The sequence below is a fragment of the Motacilla alba genome, chromosome 1, assembly GCF_015832195.1.
Source record: "Motacilla alba alba isolate MOTALB_02 chromosome 1, Motacilla_alba_V1.0_pri, whole genome shotgun sequence".
In the NCBI taxonomy this organism is placed as follows: domain Eukaryota; kingdom Metazoa; phylum Chordata; class Aves; order Passeriformes; family Motacillidae; genus Motacilla; species Motacilla alba.
Window position 1 is genome coordinate 84,524,974 of NC_052016.1, and position 14,983 is coordinate 84,539,956.

Consider the following 14,983-nt stretch of genomic DNA (forward strand, 5'->3'; position numbering starts at 1 on the left):
GGGGTCCAAGTTTTGTACATGGGGGTCAGGGGTTTTAAGATGGAGGGATTTGGGTGTGCCCTGTCCTCCTCCTTTCTCCTTCCTAGCCTCCATGTCTTTGGTGATGTTGGCACTCACAGATTGGTTTAGAGTAGAAAGTCACCATTCAATATAGACAGTAGGCATTGGGGAAAAAGTATAAACATGTAACACGTAATATATGATATAAAAGATGGCACCAGCCCCCTGGGAGGGCAGTGTGCCTTTGTCTGAGCTGCTGAACGGGCCACAGCAGCTCAGGAAAAGAATCTTTTAGATAACCAACAATAAACAACCTTGAGACCGGACAACAGAAGACTACTGAGTCTTTCTTTGAAGGCACGGGTTGGAGGAGAGACTTTTCCATCTTTTGGGGTCACCCCAATCTGGGGGTGAGACCCCACAGGTTTTAGTTCATGTACTAAATTGAACTTATCTAAGTTATGATTGGATTATGTGAAATCAAGATTAAATGCTTCCTCTTCTTCTGTGAAAAGCATATTGGAAATCTTATTTTAATTTCCAGTATAACTCAGAGCAATTAAGACATCTTACAGTTTCAGTTCTGAATATTTTGCAAAAAATAACCACATAACAAGCAAATATTATTGTAACTGTAATATTTATTGATGTCTACAAGTGTAATGTCCCGATGCTTATACAATGATTATTATAAAGAAGGACTTCTTTTAAGTCTGACTCAGAAAAAAAAAAGCCAACTTTTGACAGATACTGCAAACTTTTGCATCTTAATAAAAACAGACTATCATTGTCTTAACTTTCTCCTAAGACTGGTGATTGAATTGATTTATTTTTAAACATCATAAGGAGAAAGAATGACAGAGTCAAATAGAATAATAAATTACCTGGTTTTGGTTTATTTTGCTGTGTTTTTTATATCTTGAAACTGACTTCCCCTGTTTTTACATCTGAACAACAGCTATTTAACTTAATTAGTGATGAGTATTTCTTACAAAACTTAAATATGCAGTGGAAGTTTTAATTAAAATTAATTGCACCATTAAGGTTTCTCATTTGCTTTATGGGAAGCAAGGAAAACTTTGTTGTGAAATGCCATAATACACCAGCAAAAGTCCACCAAAACCACTGAAAACAGTAAAAAACAGGTCACTAGCTAACTCATACTATTTTCACTTTGATTTCCAGGCACTTTGAGGAATGGTTTATCAAATTTTCACTATTAGTAAAAAGAGGGGACAGGAGCAATTACTCTTTCTTAATTTAACCACCATCTTCAATTAAACAGAATGACCTTAATACATGACAGGGATGGGCAACTGACTGCATAAAACAGTTAAAAAAATCACCATTCCTACCCCTCAACAAGTGATCCCCTTCTTTAAACAGTTAACCTGCAGTGTTAGAAAAGATCAATAATGAGAAAGCTGTGGGAATCTGCAGACCTATCGAATTCTGAAATAAACCCATGGGTCTGAAGCTATCTTAATGCTTCTTTCTGGTTAGAAAATTAAATTATGACTGAGAGAAGACTTTGGTATGTGTACTCTTATTGTCTCCATCTCTTTCAAACTGTAAAAACCTGGAAGAACCCAAACCCTGGTGACTGGATCACACAGGAACAGCAATTTAATGAGTATCTATTGGTGGAGCCATAGTAATTGTCTTCACACTGGTTGTCCTCTCTAGTTGTAAGGTAAAACACATTAATTGAATCTTGTTCTGCTGGAATGTAATCTCATTTGTTTTCCCTCACAACACAAAACAGTCTTTTGGGAATCAATAGGTGGGGGGGTTAAACTGTTTTAAGTTGAGGATGTTAACACTGTGAGAGTTAACAGAGTTAACTCTGTTCTTCTTTCATGGCTGAGCCCCTGGCAGCTAGGAATTATAAAACAATTTGTATTCATAGTCTGGGTTCACTTTCTAGAAATTCCATGAGCTGAAATGGCCCAGCACAGCTGTCAGAGGCAGAAAGGCAGTGTGGGTTGGGCAGAGTTGGGGAGCTAACAGAGCCAGCTTCCAGGGTCTACTTTCACCCCTATGGATCACAGGTAGTACAAGAGACCATTTCAGATTTTGGCTCTCTGACTCTAAATGTGCTTAAGTGAAGGCTATAAGCAATTAAAACTGAGCAGAAAAGAGGTGCCCAAAGAACATTTCCGATCATCTGGTTTAAAATCTCCCAACTCAGAATGCTTGGCTGCTGGGAATCTGAGTGCTAAAGTCTCCGTTTTGCCAAGAATTTCCTAGAGCTTACCTGAGCTTTGTGAAATGTCTTCCCAAAACCAGGTACCAGAACTGAAGCATAGCAATACTGATGACCATCACACTTGCTACACTGGAAGATCAGCCTAATTTACCAGCTTAGGGTGCTGAGCCCAGGACGGCACACAGGAGTGAATCCCTGCACACAGGGAACTGTTAGCTCCAGCCAATGGGGACATGTAATGATGACTGTAATTCATCACTGCAGATTTTGACTCTTCCTTACAGTGAGGTCTATGGAGAGCTGCTGTCTCATCTTGGCACAGAGCACCCCTGACTTCAGTGAGGCAAGACACAGAGACAAAAGTCATTCACTCAGAGCTCACACAAGGATTCACCACTACAAAACTAAAGCACACTCACCACATCTTCCAAAACAAGGGCTTAGATTTGCTTAAGAACAATACAAAAAAACCCAAGCAGAGAAATTAATGGAACCTTGCTTCTGTAACATGCTCTTCCAGTGTGGTAAGTTAAATCCCAAATCCTAGTCTCTCCAGCAGGCTGGAGATGGTGCTGGCTGTCACTGATGGGCTCTTGGGTGACCTGAGCTGCCACCCAACTGCTGCCAGACATAAAGGAGGAGGTCCAGCCTCCTTCACTTTTACAGGTACACTCAGATAGTTCCTGCTCTCACCTAGAAAGCATGAACAAAGGTGTCAAACATTTATAATTTTGCACTTGGTAAAAGAATGGGACAACTTTACTGCTGGTGTGAAAAGGAAATTACCAGTCTGATCACCTGGTAAGGTGCTAAAATGCTAAGGACAGGGTAAGCCAAGTCAGCCCCATTTCACTGCCGCTAGTTGCATCCTCAATTTGCTAACAACTTTATGGACAGTACTAGCAAGAGAATTTACCTAGCAAGAAATATTAAGGACTAAACAAAATCTTAATCCTTAACACTCCCTAAATACTGCAATGACACAGAGTTAGGAGAAATCTGTGCGCTGATGGAACTGCATTGACAGCCTGAATGTAAAGACATGATGGTAAGCAAGGACAGGAAATCATGTTCTTCTACTAATAAGTACTTAAAAGAACACTGGACTGTGGAAAACAAATGTACACCAGAACACTTTGTAGCACAGACAGCTTTATCCCACACATTTTCTTGCACTTTGAGGTCAGAAGACCATCATCAGCTCTCAGAAGGAGGGAACTAGGGATTCCCCCATCTTTCATGCTGCTACACTATACATCTTGCAACTGATACTGTTAATAGTGAAGATTGGAAAACCCTGGCTTTAGAATGGAAATTGATATTAGAGGCCATTTTCCTCTTTTAAACACCTACCCTTATGCATAGTCAGAGGCTACAATAGCTAGCAAAAAATTACAAACCAGTGTGTTGGTTGCTGTGCAAGATAAAGATTCAATATTTACTGAGAAACTCCAGGCTACCATGAAACAGTGCGGTAAGCCGCAGGCTACTGAAGCTTGAAATAAGACAGCTCGATACAAGACATAAAAAGACTTGAGAAGTGAGCAATAAAACTGAAGTTTCTAAATCCTAGGAAGCCGGCAAAAGCCCAGCTGTACAGCACAGGGGGACTAGATGACTCTCGAGTCTCCTGTGAGAAGCTACAAAGGAAGTCATGCTGGGAAAGCTGAGATATTTGCCTGGCAAGCCTTACCCAATTCAATCTTTTATGGAAGTTTCTCTTTCCCTGCAATTTACTACCTCATTTTTTTCTCCCGTTCTTCAGTAAAGAAGGACAGAAGTATAAGCAATATGCAATAAAAACAGACTGGCAGTACCCAAATGACCCCATGTTCTCCACCTCACTATAAATAACTCCACATAACTGATACTGTATTTGTTTTCAGGGCTGAGCCTCCAGCACTTATTAGGTGAATTTTCAGTGTTGTTGTTGTTGTCAGATGAATTACAGAAGTTCAGAAAAACAGCACTGGGCAATGACAAGATGTTCAGCCTCAAAACAGACTTGGCAAAATCCCTGGGAACTCACAGCACCCAGCACCTCCTCCTGTTGAACACCCTACATTTTCTTTTACAATCCTCCAGATACACCTCCTCTATATACACTATCCTTCTGTATTTCCAGTTTCTACATTTCTTAATTCCCTGCACACACTATTAAGTAAAATAACATTTTGCTGCCCATCAAATCTAAGAGACTGAACACCTGGTGTAACTCTCCTTAGTGGGAGCATTCCTGTTACCTCTTTCTGAACTGTGGCCTTCCCACCCTCCCATCATGAACCAGCAGTTGACAGCTTTTTTTCTGATGAACATCAGGAGGTTGCTCTGGTCTCAAGATGAGTCAGGGAGGCCCAAAACTCCTCCCTCCAACATTGATCACTTCAATCTGTTTTGCACAATTACAGATAATCTTCCTATTCTGATGCACAACATATTTTAAAGCCTGTTAGATAAGTCCATTTTCACTGTTCTTCATGGAAGACGAAACCCTCACTGCACTGAGACAGGGCTTAGTTTTTTATCCAGGTTATAATCAGTTTAGATCCGTGCTCTTCCATCAGTGTTGTTCATTAGGTTAAATGCCTACTTGAGCCTGACTCCACCCTGCCTTACTGGTTACTCATAACCCTCCCCTGCATTTGCTTTTCCTAGGTTAATCAAACAAATATTCCCAGAGCACTCCTGCAGATAAGCTTTGTTTTCATCTCCAGTAACCCTCCTGGAAGTACTTCTGCACAAACTCCTCTTTCCTGGACATGATTTATCAGAACTGGATACAGTAATGTCTCACCAGTCACCCCCCAGAAGCTTGGCTGTGTGCACACCACTGTCACACTCAGTTTTTTCACAACCACATTGAATTGGCAGCCTGCTTTCATTGTTGACTAATAAATCCAGGTATTTTCCCATTACTCTGGTGGAGGGTTCCAGGATTCACTCTACAAATAGTTATTAATCTGCACATTAGTTTCAGTTAATTAATCTGTTACTGTTAATTAATTAGTTACAGTTATTTAATCTGTACAATAGTTATTAATCTGTACAGTATCTTGTATTTTGTGATATTACACATTCTTCTAGGCTCATTTCTAATACTTGAAGGTCTCAAGTCACCAAAAGAAATTAGGTCACTTTGTTGAAATTATTACTCAGCTCTGACCAGGCTCTGCAATATTTACAAATGACTCAAATACGTATGGTTTCCAGTTTACTTCTTTGTAAACTGGCAGCTTTGGACATGGGAACTGCAAGAAGCTGGCAGATAATCTTCTTTCTCCTCCACGCACCAAAGCCATTGCCATCCTACTAATAAAAATTTGTTTTGAAGCTCTGCAATAAAAAAGAAAATCAAAAACACACAGAAGAAAAGCCAAACAGAATACCCAAGCAAAACACTGCAAAGCTCAAAATACCGCACTTGGCAAGTATTTAACTGAAAGACTTGGGCAGGGAAAAATGTGCTTCAAAAAGCCCTTAATACGTCTGCCACTGTTAGGTTTGGAAACATGAAAACAAGCCAAAAAGGAAGCAGAACCGGACTTGCCTGGAAAGCAGGCCGACACCTTGGGCCTTACTTCAGATGAAGATATGACACTGCAGTGGGAAGAAAAGCACAACAAGAAACACAGCATCAGGATTGGGCTCATTTCCAACAGCCAGAAAGCATTTTCAGAAAACATCTGAACAGCAGACTAAGGGTTCTGGCTGACCTTCAACCCTCTAATGGAAACAAAGTCTTTATTCCCTGTATCAAATAATTCTAGCCAATTATGTTTGAGAAAAAAAAAAAAAAAGAAAAACGAAAAAAAGAAGAAAAGAAAAAAAAAAGAGTTAAGGAGTCTGTCTCATAGCAGACAGGTGAGCATCTTTCAAACATACAAGTGAGCATCTTTCCGGAGTGGCACCAGTTCCTGGGAGGAACTGTGAATTCCATCCCATCAATCATCTTCATTTCCTATACGTTTTGATGGAGCACTTTTCAAAAACTTTACCACCACTTTTTCTGGCCCCTTCTCTCTATCAGAAGGGGACGAGAAGACAGGCAGGCACCCACTGCCAACAAACACCTCCGGCCGCCCCTTTGCAGGCACAGTCCAGACCGCAGTGCGTCCAAAGGGATCCAAGGCGCGCCGGACCACTGCCATGGATTCGACGAATCCCACGGCCTTTCACAGGCAGCAGCGGGACTGGCGCGGCCGGAGAGCCGGCAGCCCTGCCGCGGCCCGCACTCGCCGCGCCGGAGCCGCCTCCCCGCCGCCCGGGAAGCGGAACCGCGGCGCCCGGCCCGCGCTCCCATTGGCCCGGCCCGCCCCCGCCGCCCTTCCCGCTCGGAGCCCGCCCGGGGACCGCTGTGCGCCCAGGGCGACGGCACGGGAGGGGACGCGGCAAGGGGAAGGGACGCGGGCGACGGCGGCGACAGCGGCGCTGCCACCGCCCGCCGGCATCACGCGCGGCCGCCGCGCCCGGGGGCAGGAAGGGGGGCGCGCCACGTGACGGGGAGGTGCCCGCCCTCTTCCTCCTCCTCCTCCTCCTCCCCGCTCTTTCTTCCCCCGTCCCGCCCCGTTGGCTGTTGCCGTGGCGACACGGGAAGGAGGAGGCGGGGCCGCCGCCCCACCCCGGCCTCGCCGCAGCCCGTGAGCGCGGCCCCGCCGCCGGCAGCGCCGCCCAGGAGCCGCCGCGGCGGCCCGGAGCATCCGCCGGGCGGGGAGCGGAGCGGAGGCGGCTGCGGCGGCGGGCGCAGGGCGGGGCGGCCGATGGCGGGGGGGTGAGGAGGGGCCGTCGGCAGGTGCGGGTCGGGCGGGCGGTCCGCGCTGGCGGGAGGATGCGCGAGTACAAGGTGGTGGTGCTGGGCTCGGGCGGGGTGGGGAAGTCGGCGCTCACGGTGCAGTTCGTGACCGGCACCTTCATCGAGAAGTACGACCCCACCATCGAGGACTTCTACCGCAAGGAGATCGAGGTGGACGCCTCCCCCTCCGTCCTGGAGATCCTGGACACGGCGGGCACTGAGCAGTTCGCCTCCATGCGGGACCTCTACATCAAGAACGGGCAGGGCTTCATCCTCGTCTACAGCCTGGTCAACCAGCAGAGCTTCCAGGACATCCGACCCATGCGCGACCAGATCATCCGCGTCAAGAGGTGACTTGCCCGGCGGCCGCTCCTCCGGCGGCCGCGCCCGACGCCCACCTGCGGCCCGGCCCGCCCCGCCGGGGCCTGCGGGCCTCCCGCCCCCCCCTCCGTGCCCTCCTCCCCCGCCCCGGTGCCCGGATCTCCGGCCCGGGGGCTGCCCACGCCCGCTCAGGTGCTTGCCCCGCGGCTCCCTTCCCTCGCCCGCCTCCCTCCGCCCTCCCCCGGGCGGCAGGGCATTGCCCCCGTCCCGCCGCCCCCTCCGGAGCCGCGCCCGCCGCCCCGGGCTCCCCGTGGGCGGGCGCCGGCCGGGGGTGGCGGAGCGGGGGCTGGGGCCGGGGGCTCCGGAGGTTTCCACCGCTCGCCCTTCCCCCAGTTGCGTGTGCGGGGAGTTTGGGGCGCTCCCGTATGGAATACGGTGGAGAATCTGGCCAGAGGCAGGAACCGTGGGGGCGATAAAGCAGTTCCCCCGGCGGTGTATCGGCTCAGCCGGCCCTCGAGTGCACTTTCTTGGTGGACGTGCCGTGGCCGGTGTGCAGGGGGAGCACCTGGATGCTTTCGTGCGGCAGACGAGAGATCTGCCCGTTCAGATGCCTGCATAGGTATTTCCATGAACTTCCCACTCTTAAAAGTGCAGGACGGCAGCCTGTTTCTCGGTGGAAGTGACGGCTGTGAGTGTTAGGCCTCGTGTGTGCTGGTGTTTCTCTTAAATTTCCCACGGTCGCGTTGCCAGCCGCTCTGTGAGGAGCGAGCCCTCGGTGGTGAAACACCGGTGCCTGCTGCCAGTTTGTTTTTATAATCGCTGCGTTGTTTAGATGTGCATCAATCAGTCAGATGTCGGCAGCTGAAATGCGGCCGGTCGCGCTAAAATAAGGGTAGATGCACCATTTGAAATCATAGCAACCGTTTGAACCAGAGCGTAGATGAGAAAATGCCGCTGGCCAGATCATCACAGACAGAGCTCTGTTACTGCCCGTGGAGAGAGGCTGTAATTATATCGCAGAACTGGTTGTAGCTTTGGCTTGGACATCTGAAAGGGAAACCCTTGTAAATAACTTAGTTGGACCACATCTGTTAGATTTGCATCTTAATGTAGAGTCGAGCGTAAAAGGTGGTGATAATAATAATAATGGCTAATCATATGGTCGGGTATGGTCTGTTCACAGAAACTGCCATTCCAGACCAAGGCCTGGGGAAGATGTATTTTGAAATTGGGGAGGAGGGTGAGTAGGGGAAAGGGGAGGGAGGAGGCAAAGCGCTGCTATTTTTAAAGACTTGCAACTTTTTCTTAGTGGGTGTTCCTTAATGTGTGTCCTGACTCTTTCAGTGGAGATTTCTAAAGACCAGTGTAATGGAGTTATTTTGAATTTATTATGGAAAGTGCATTTTCAGTATCCTTCCATTCTTACCATTCGCACATACCTTACAGAAGAAGGTTTTTTCTCTAAATAGTTTGGGTAGACTTTATTCATAAATAAATGCTTCTGGTTTTCTTGTATTTAATAGTCACGATAAATTCATTTAGCTTCTGAATTTATATCTGTGGCTTTTGCAGCTTGCTTTGTGCCTTGGGCTGGAGCATCTGCATTCAAACCCCAGCTGACCAGCTGTAGATAGGTGAAGCAGAATAGAAAGCAACTTGTACTTCCATAGTTACATTGACTCAGCACTGCTGAGAGTGGGTCTGAATGCTGCTCTCATTTTTCATCTGACAGCTTTTTTACTGCAAGACTCCAGCTTTTGGTTAGATATTTTGTGAGACATATGAGCAACATTGTAATCCTAAATTTCATTTATGCCAAGTAATCTAAATGCAGCTGAAATCCTGAAAATTTTAGCAAGCCCAGATAATTTTAATTGAGTTGTGGTTGAAAGGAATATGATGCATTAAAAGGATGTAGCTTCAGCAAGGGTACCAGATTTTTACTTGTTAACTTGCCTGATTTACATATGTGGGTTGTGGTGGGGGTGTTATGTTTTGGAACTTAGGTTCGCAGGCAGTGTAAGACCTAATGCGCTGTAGACTTAAGCTTGCATCTTTCTTACCAGTTGAACCTGAAAAATGGATATTTAAGATACAATATGCATCTGTACAAGGACTTCTAAATTTTAATTTACAGTTGCAGAAGTGCATTTGATCCATGCTGAGAAACGAATAATCATAGTACTATTTTCTTCGGGGTTTTAGATGACAACTATATGCTTATTGATACAAAAGCATGTTCTGAAAATTCTCTGAGCTTTAGTTGTACTGAAAACCAATTGGCCAGGTCTCTAAGTGGTAGGTATCTGTTCCTTTTTGCATATTGTCCTTGCTATTTTGTTTTATTTTCGGATGAAAGAATCCCTGTGTTATACCATAATTAGAGAGTAATTTTAATTACACTCCCAAGAAGTAGAAAAGCCAGTTGAAATTCCCTCTTTGGGTTAAGAGATGCACACTTGAGTCTTCTGCTTCCCTGGTCTAACCACCACATACCAGGCCAGCTAAGCTAAGCGAGTCCTTCCCCCTGCCTGATGAATCTGAGTGACCTTAGAGGAATGAATGACATGCTCATGAATGAAAGAGAGGAAACAAGTGGACCTTCACTTAACTCTGAAGCTTAGTGGTTAGAAGAGATTTAGATCACTCTTGCCACTCTAGTTTCTGTTCTCTTTAAATGGCTATTTAATATTAGTGCATAAATACGCTTAGTCTGAAATCCAGCTCTGCCAGCTTGCAGAGAACTCCCCTAATGGCAAAACTATGAGTTTGAGCTTCCTTGTGTCGTGTGTGTAGGCCTTGCATCCCTTTCAGTAATGGTGCACAGCTTTATCAAGAGTGGAGAATGTCTCCATGGCTTTTAAACAGGTAATTAAAATTCTTTCCCAGAAAATGTTTTAAATATAAACAGTATTCCTCTTTTCAAACTAAAAAAAAAATTTTTGTTTAGAACTTTCTAAGAGTGAGTCCAGGTGCTTTACCTTGAGAAGGGAGCCCTGCCAGTTCTGGGTGGATAGGTGCACCCCCAGCAGCTCTGCTTAGACAGAGGATGAGGAGGAGGAAGAGGTTTCAGAGGTGGTCACTGTACTCTGGGCTGGAGTTTCAGGCAGCACAGTGTGCTGCCACCGTTGGATGAAGGATCACAGTGGTATGAAATCACAGCTGCCATTCTTCCTCCAGATGCTTCATCTGAAATGCCTTGATCCAATCCCAGTTTGGGCACCTAGAACTGGTTTCTGAACCCTGCTTTTGCCAAATAGGTCCACTAAGCCTTGTTTCTTGATTCTTTTTCTTGATTCTTGCATATGCTGAATGATTCTTGCATATGTACTGCTAGGAAGGTGGAGTGTACATAAGGTAGCTTTGAAGAGTACTTACTTTGTGTATTCAAGAAGGATAAAGAAAATCACCTGTTCCTTACCTCCTGGTGAGGTAATACACAAAGTATGTTACCTGTGCATTGGTGGGTGCTGCAGCTCTGGGGCTTCTTCCTTATATGTACAGGCTTGGCAGCAAAGACTTGACTTGTTTGTGGTGCAGACAGAACTTGCCATCGTTTCAGAATGAGCTGTTTTCTGGAGAAACCTTCTATTTGTGAGAGCAGGGCTAAATTGGATGAGTGGGCCCATGCCAACAAAGGTCTGCAGTGAAGGAAGAACAGAAGCTGTCAAAAGAACAGATTGGAAGTGGTACACCCCAGTTAGATGTTGAGATTTAGAAGTAATTAGTGAGTATGAAGATTAGGCAGTGCAAATTTTATTTTTATTTTTGTGTAAAAAGGAATTGCGTATCTTCTAACACTTTTGTGTTTGTTGTGTGATTAGAAAGCTTTCTGAAGAGAATCTGCTGGTATTTGCCAAATACTGAATTTTAATTTTTAATATGACTGCCAGTGTTTTTTCTGTTATGAAGGTATGTTTAAAACTCACTGGGTATCAATTCTAGGTGCTTGCTTAGCCTTCAGTAGTGTAATTTCTCAATCTGTTCTACAGGCGCTTTTATAGCGTTCTTTTCAGTTGAACCCCAAGAAATAGGAAAGTATTATTATTTCTATTAAAGCAGAAAACTAGAGCCTAGAAGTAAAAGCAAACTCGAAGTTAATTCTGAGTTCTTCACTTGTAGTAATTTCTCTGGGTGTCTGACCTGTGCTTTAAGTACAGGACTGTGGCGTTCGCGTTTTAGAGACTAACAGAGCCTACTTAAGTATTTCTCAAAAGGGCTGTTCTGCTCCAAGTAGTGAAAAAAACCCTCCTTTTCATTAACCTAATGCTTTTTCTCTAGAAGAAAAAGACCAGAAAATTTATTTTATTTAGATTGGCTGGATATGTAGACTAAATTATATAAGTGTATTGCTATGAAATATCACAGAAATCTGTCTTTGAGTTGACAATGTTCTTTGTGGTTTATGGTCTGGATGAAAATCTGCTTCTCAGTCTAGGGATTCTGTGTAGTATTAAAACATACAAAAGATGTAATTATTGAAATTTATTCATTGTGAAATCAGCATCTTCAGTCAATGATAGTTGATGTATTTAGTGACTTAGTGGTGATTAAGTCTTGAGAACTATATTTGAAATTGCCCAAAAGTCTAGTTGAATATATTGCTTTCCAAGTACTATGAAATTGAAGTATGGTTTTTATTCAAAGAACATAAGACCTCTTCAAACAAGGTCAAATTTTTCAGTTTTCTGAAGTTCTGTATATTTTGCATCCTTATTTTCAGAAAGTATTTTTTCTACTTTTGAGAAGTAGTTAGAGGATTCTTCATAAACACTGGTATAATACCTTCAACCACAAACGTGGCTTCATCCTTTCAGGAAGAAACACTGAAGTGTTTGGTAGAAGTGAAATATGGAAAATCCTGTTTCTTCTGAAGTGTACTGTGTGCAAAGCTCGATAAATGTCTGGGGATTTTCACAGGTGCTAGCTGTGTAGAGATGGCAAAAATAAGCTCACATTGAAATCCTTAAGTCTTTTTTAGGAAAAGCTCTTTTTCTTGCAATCATCTTAATGTAATGGATTGTTTTGAGTACTCATCTTCAGGTAAAAAAAGGCAGAGTGGGTAAAAAAACCCTCATTCTCCCCTTGGCCAAGCTGCCAGCCACTCTTGTGCACCCATGAGGTGAAATTTAGGGCTTCATGGGAAGGACAGATTAACAGACTCTAAATCTCAGTAAACATTTGCACATATTTAAATACAATAGAAGAACTCTACTGCTCTCCCTTTTCCTTTTTTTCTTAGCTAAGGGACACCTATGGATAGCTGCTTATCAGGTGGGAACCTCAACGATTTATAAGAACAAAATGTAAACACTTGAAGCATCTGTAGGGATATAGAGGAGGGGCAGACAGAAGTAGTCAGTCATACCTAATTGACTGTGTATATAATATCAAAACCTTCAGCTGTCTGGCCATCTCTTGTGTTTTATTGGGGAACTGGTACATAGACTGTCCTCTAGGAAGTGTCTGTAATAGAAAGAGCATAACTCAGATTTGTGCTCTCATGTTTTTTTAAAGTTTAGAGTCCAAAAGAAGCATTGTATAGAGTTTAGATTAATTTTTTTGTGTGTGTGAATCTTCCTTTGTTTTAATTTGAAATTAATGAACTAATTCTGTCAGATAAAATTATAGGTTCCTACAAGTCTTATACAGACAATCCTCTAAAAAACGTCTCTGACAATGTGCAATTTTAAGCTATAGAAGACTATTTTAAAGTTGTTTGGCTTAGTCTTAAAATCAGATATTTCAAGGTGCCCATGCATCTTCAAACATGTAACCTTTAATGTTTTCCTGTAGCACCTTTTGAATTTAATTACATATTTGCAGAGTTCTCTTGAGTCTTCCCCCTCACACTTTCCCACTCTCACATTCTTGATAATCTGAAATATTCATATTACTTTGAATTTCTTTCAGTGGAAAATGTGAAAATTGGAGACAATGCTTATAACCAAAGTGTTCTAATGTGTTGGGGTTTTTGACTGTTTTCCTGCTCCCTACCATCCCCATGGCCTTGTCCAGATAATTTTATAGGTATTCCTTCCCAAGTTTTACTTATTTTTCTCTGTAAGGTAAAATGACATGGTAGTTTTCATATCCGAACACTGAATATAAATATTTTTTATCCCCTCCTGCTTTTTAGGTGTTCTTTGGACTTTTATTGAAAAAGCCAGGTAGGCAAGCTCCTTTTGTATGCGTGTTTAGTTTAGATTGTGCTAGTTTAGAGTATAGTGCTTTTTTTTCTTTCTTTTTTTTTCTTTTTTTTTTTTTTTAATGATGCCTGTATTCCCTAGCATCATTTTCTGGGTTTGGGTCTTAATTGCTGCTGTAGCTTATGTTGTTGTAGAGTTGTGTGGGTAATTTTTGGATAGCTACAATTATCGAATGGTAGAACGGTATGTGGCAAGACTTCTTAAATTTGTGTTTGGTTGTGCAATATTGCTTGATTGTGTCTGTGTTGTAAAAATGTCATTTAATGTGTTAAAGACCAAATATTATCATGACTTTAATTGCTTTCATAACTTAGTTCAGTAATGTAGCATTAATGCTTGGGGTTGAATGTTTTCTATCTTGCACTTCATTAGGCTGTTTTGACAAAGATTTTTGAATATTTGGAAAATTTTATTTTAAAAAAATCGTTGCTCATTAGGATTTCTGGTTTTGCCTTTGAATTTCTTATTTTGCTGAGAGGACAGCAATTCTTTAAATACTGTTTTATAGCAAACACAGTTGTCAGTAAGTTTAATATCTTCTTTCAAAATAATTCTTCAGTTGGGTAGTGTGGGGATAGAAATAAGTTAGATTCTTTGGTCGAACATTAAGCATTCTGGGTGACACTATGTTTAGTTAAAGCTCCTATGTTATCAGGCATGCTTTTTAGACCAGAATTTCAAAAATAGTCATTCTTTGCCTGTTGGAAGTTTTTTAATTAAAATGTGAAATGTCTGAGTGGGTGGATATCCCAAAAAAATTATCAAATCCTTCCATTACTTTTTTTTCTAGTTTTCTTCTTAATAATTAAATGTCAGATTTTTATTTCTTGTACCTAAGAAAAAACCTGGGGTTACTGGTTATTTAATTTCTGGAGCATTACAAGTGTTGCTGAAACAATTTTTTTTCCTCCTTGTAAATTGTGTAGGTGGTATGTGATGATAACGTTTTGAGAGAGAATAGGGAAGCAATCAGGACTGCAGTGCTAAATTACCCTGGCACGTAGTGACTTGTATAAAGATTTTAAGGTGACAAGAACTGTAGCTATCTGCTTCTGTGGGTTCTCTTATTCAAAAGAGCCCATAGAGGAGAATGAATGCTTCTGCTCTTTTTTGGGGGGTTTGGATTTGTTTTGTTCTGGGTTTGTTTTCCAGAGGTTTCCAATACAGGACTAGTATTCAGTTTTTGCTGCACTAAGGCAAACACTATAGCCTAGATGCAGCTTACAATGATGAGTGCAACTTGAACACTTTCTGTGTCAATGGGTTGGATGCATTTTGGCAGCTGTGTTGTCTTAAATCCTAGTCTAGACAGGAGAATTAAAGGTGTGTTATGAGTATGTTATCCTTTCTCATCATTAATGTCATGGGGCTCACTCAGTGCAGTTGGGTGCTGTATTCTTCAAAAATGCAATGGTGACAATATTTTAATTCTTGTCTTGGTTAGCCCTAGACTGG

General features: G+C 43.0%; 1 protein-coding gene across 5 annotated transcripts in view; it reads left to right on the forward strand.

The window, feature by feature from the left end:
* The first annotated feature begins 6,105 nt into the window (after positions 1 to 6,105).
* Positions 6,106 to 14,983, forward strand: part of RAP2A (RAP2A, member of RAS oncogene family) — a 31,773-nt gene continuing 22,895 nt past the window's right edge. The window contains exons 1-3 of one of the 5 annotated variants that reach the window (XM_038134496.1): positions 6,106 to 7,348; positions 8,503 to 8,559; positions 13,459 to 13,489. In XM_038134496.1, coding sequence (XP_037990424.1) covers positions 6,180 to 7,348; positions 8,503 to 8,545 — 1,212 coding nt within the window. In that variant the 5' untranslated portion in view covers positions 6,106 to 6,179 and the 3' untranslated portion in view covers positions 8,546 to 8,559; positions 13,459 to 13,489. The remainder of the gene's footprint in view (positions 7,349 to 8,502; positions 8,560 to 13,458; positions 13,490 to 14,983) is intronic. The other 4 variants (XM_038134487.1, XM_038134517.1, XM_038134506.1 and 1 more) reach the window with 4 other exon arrangements.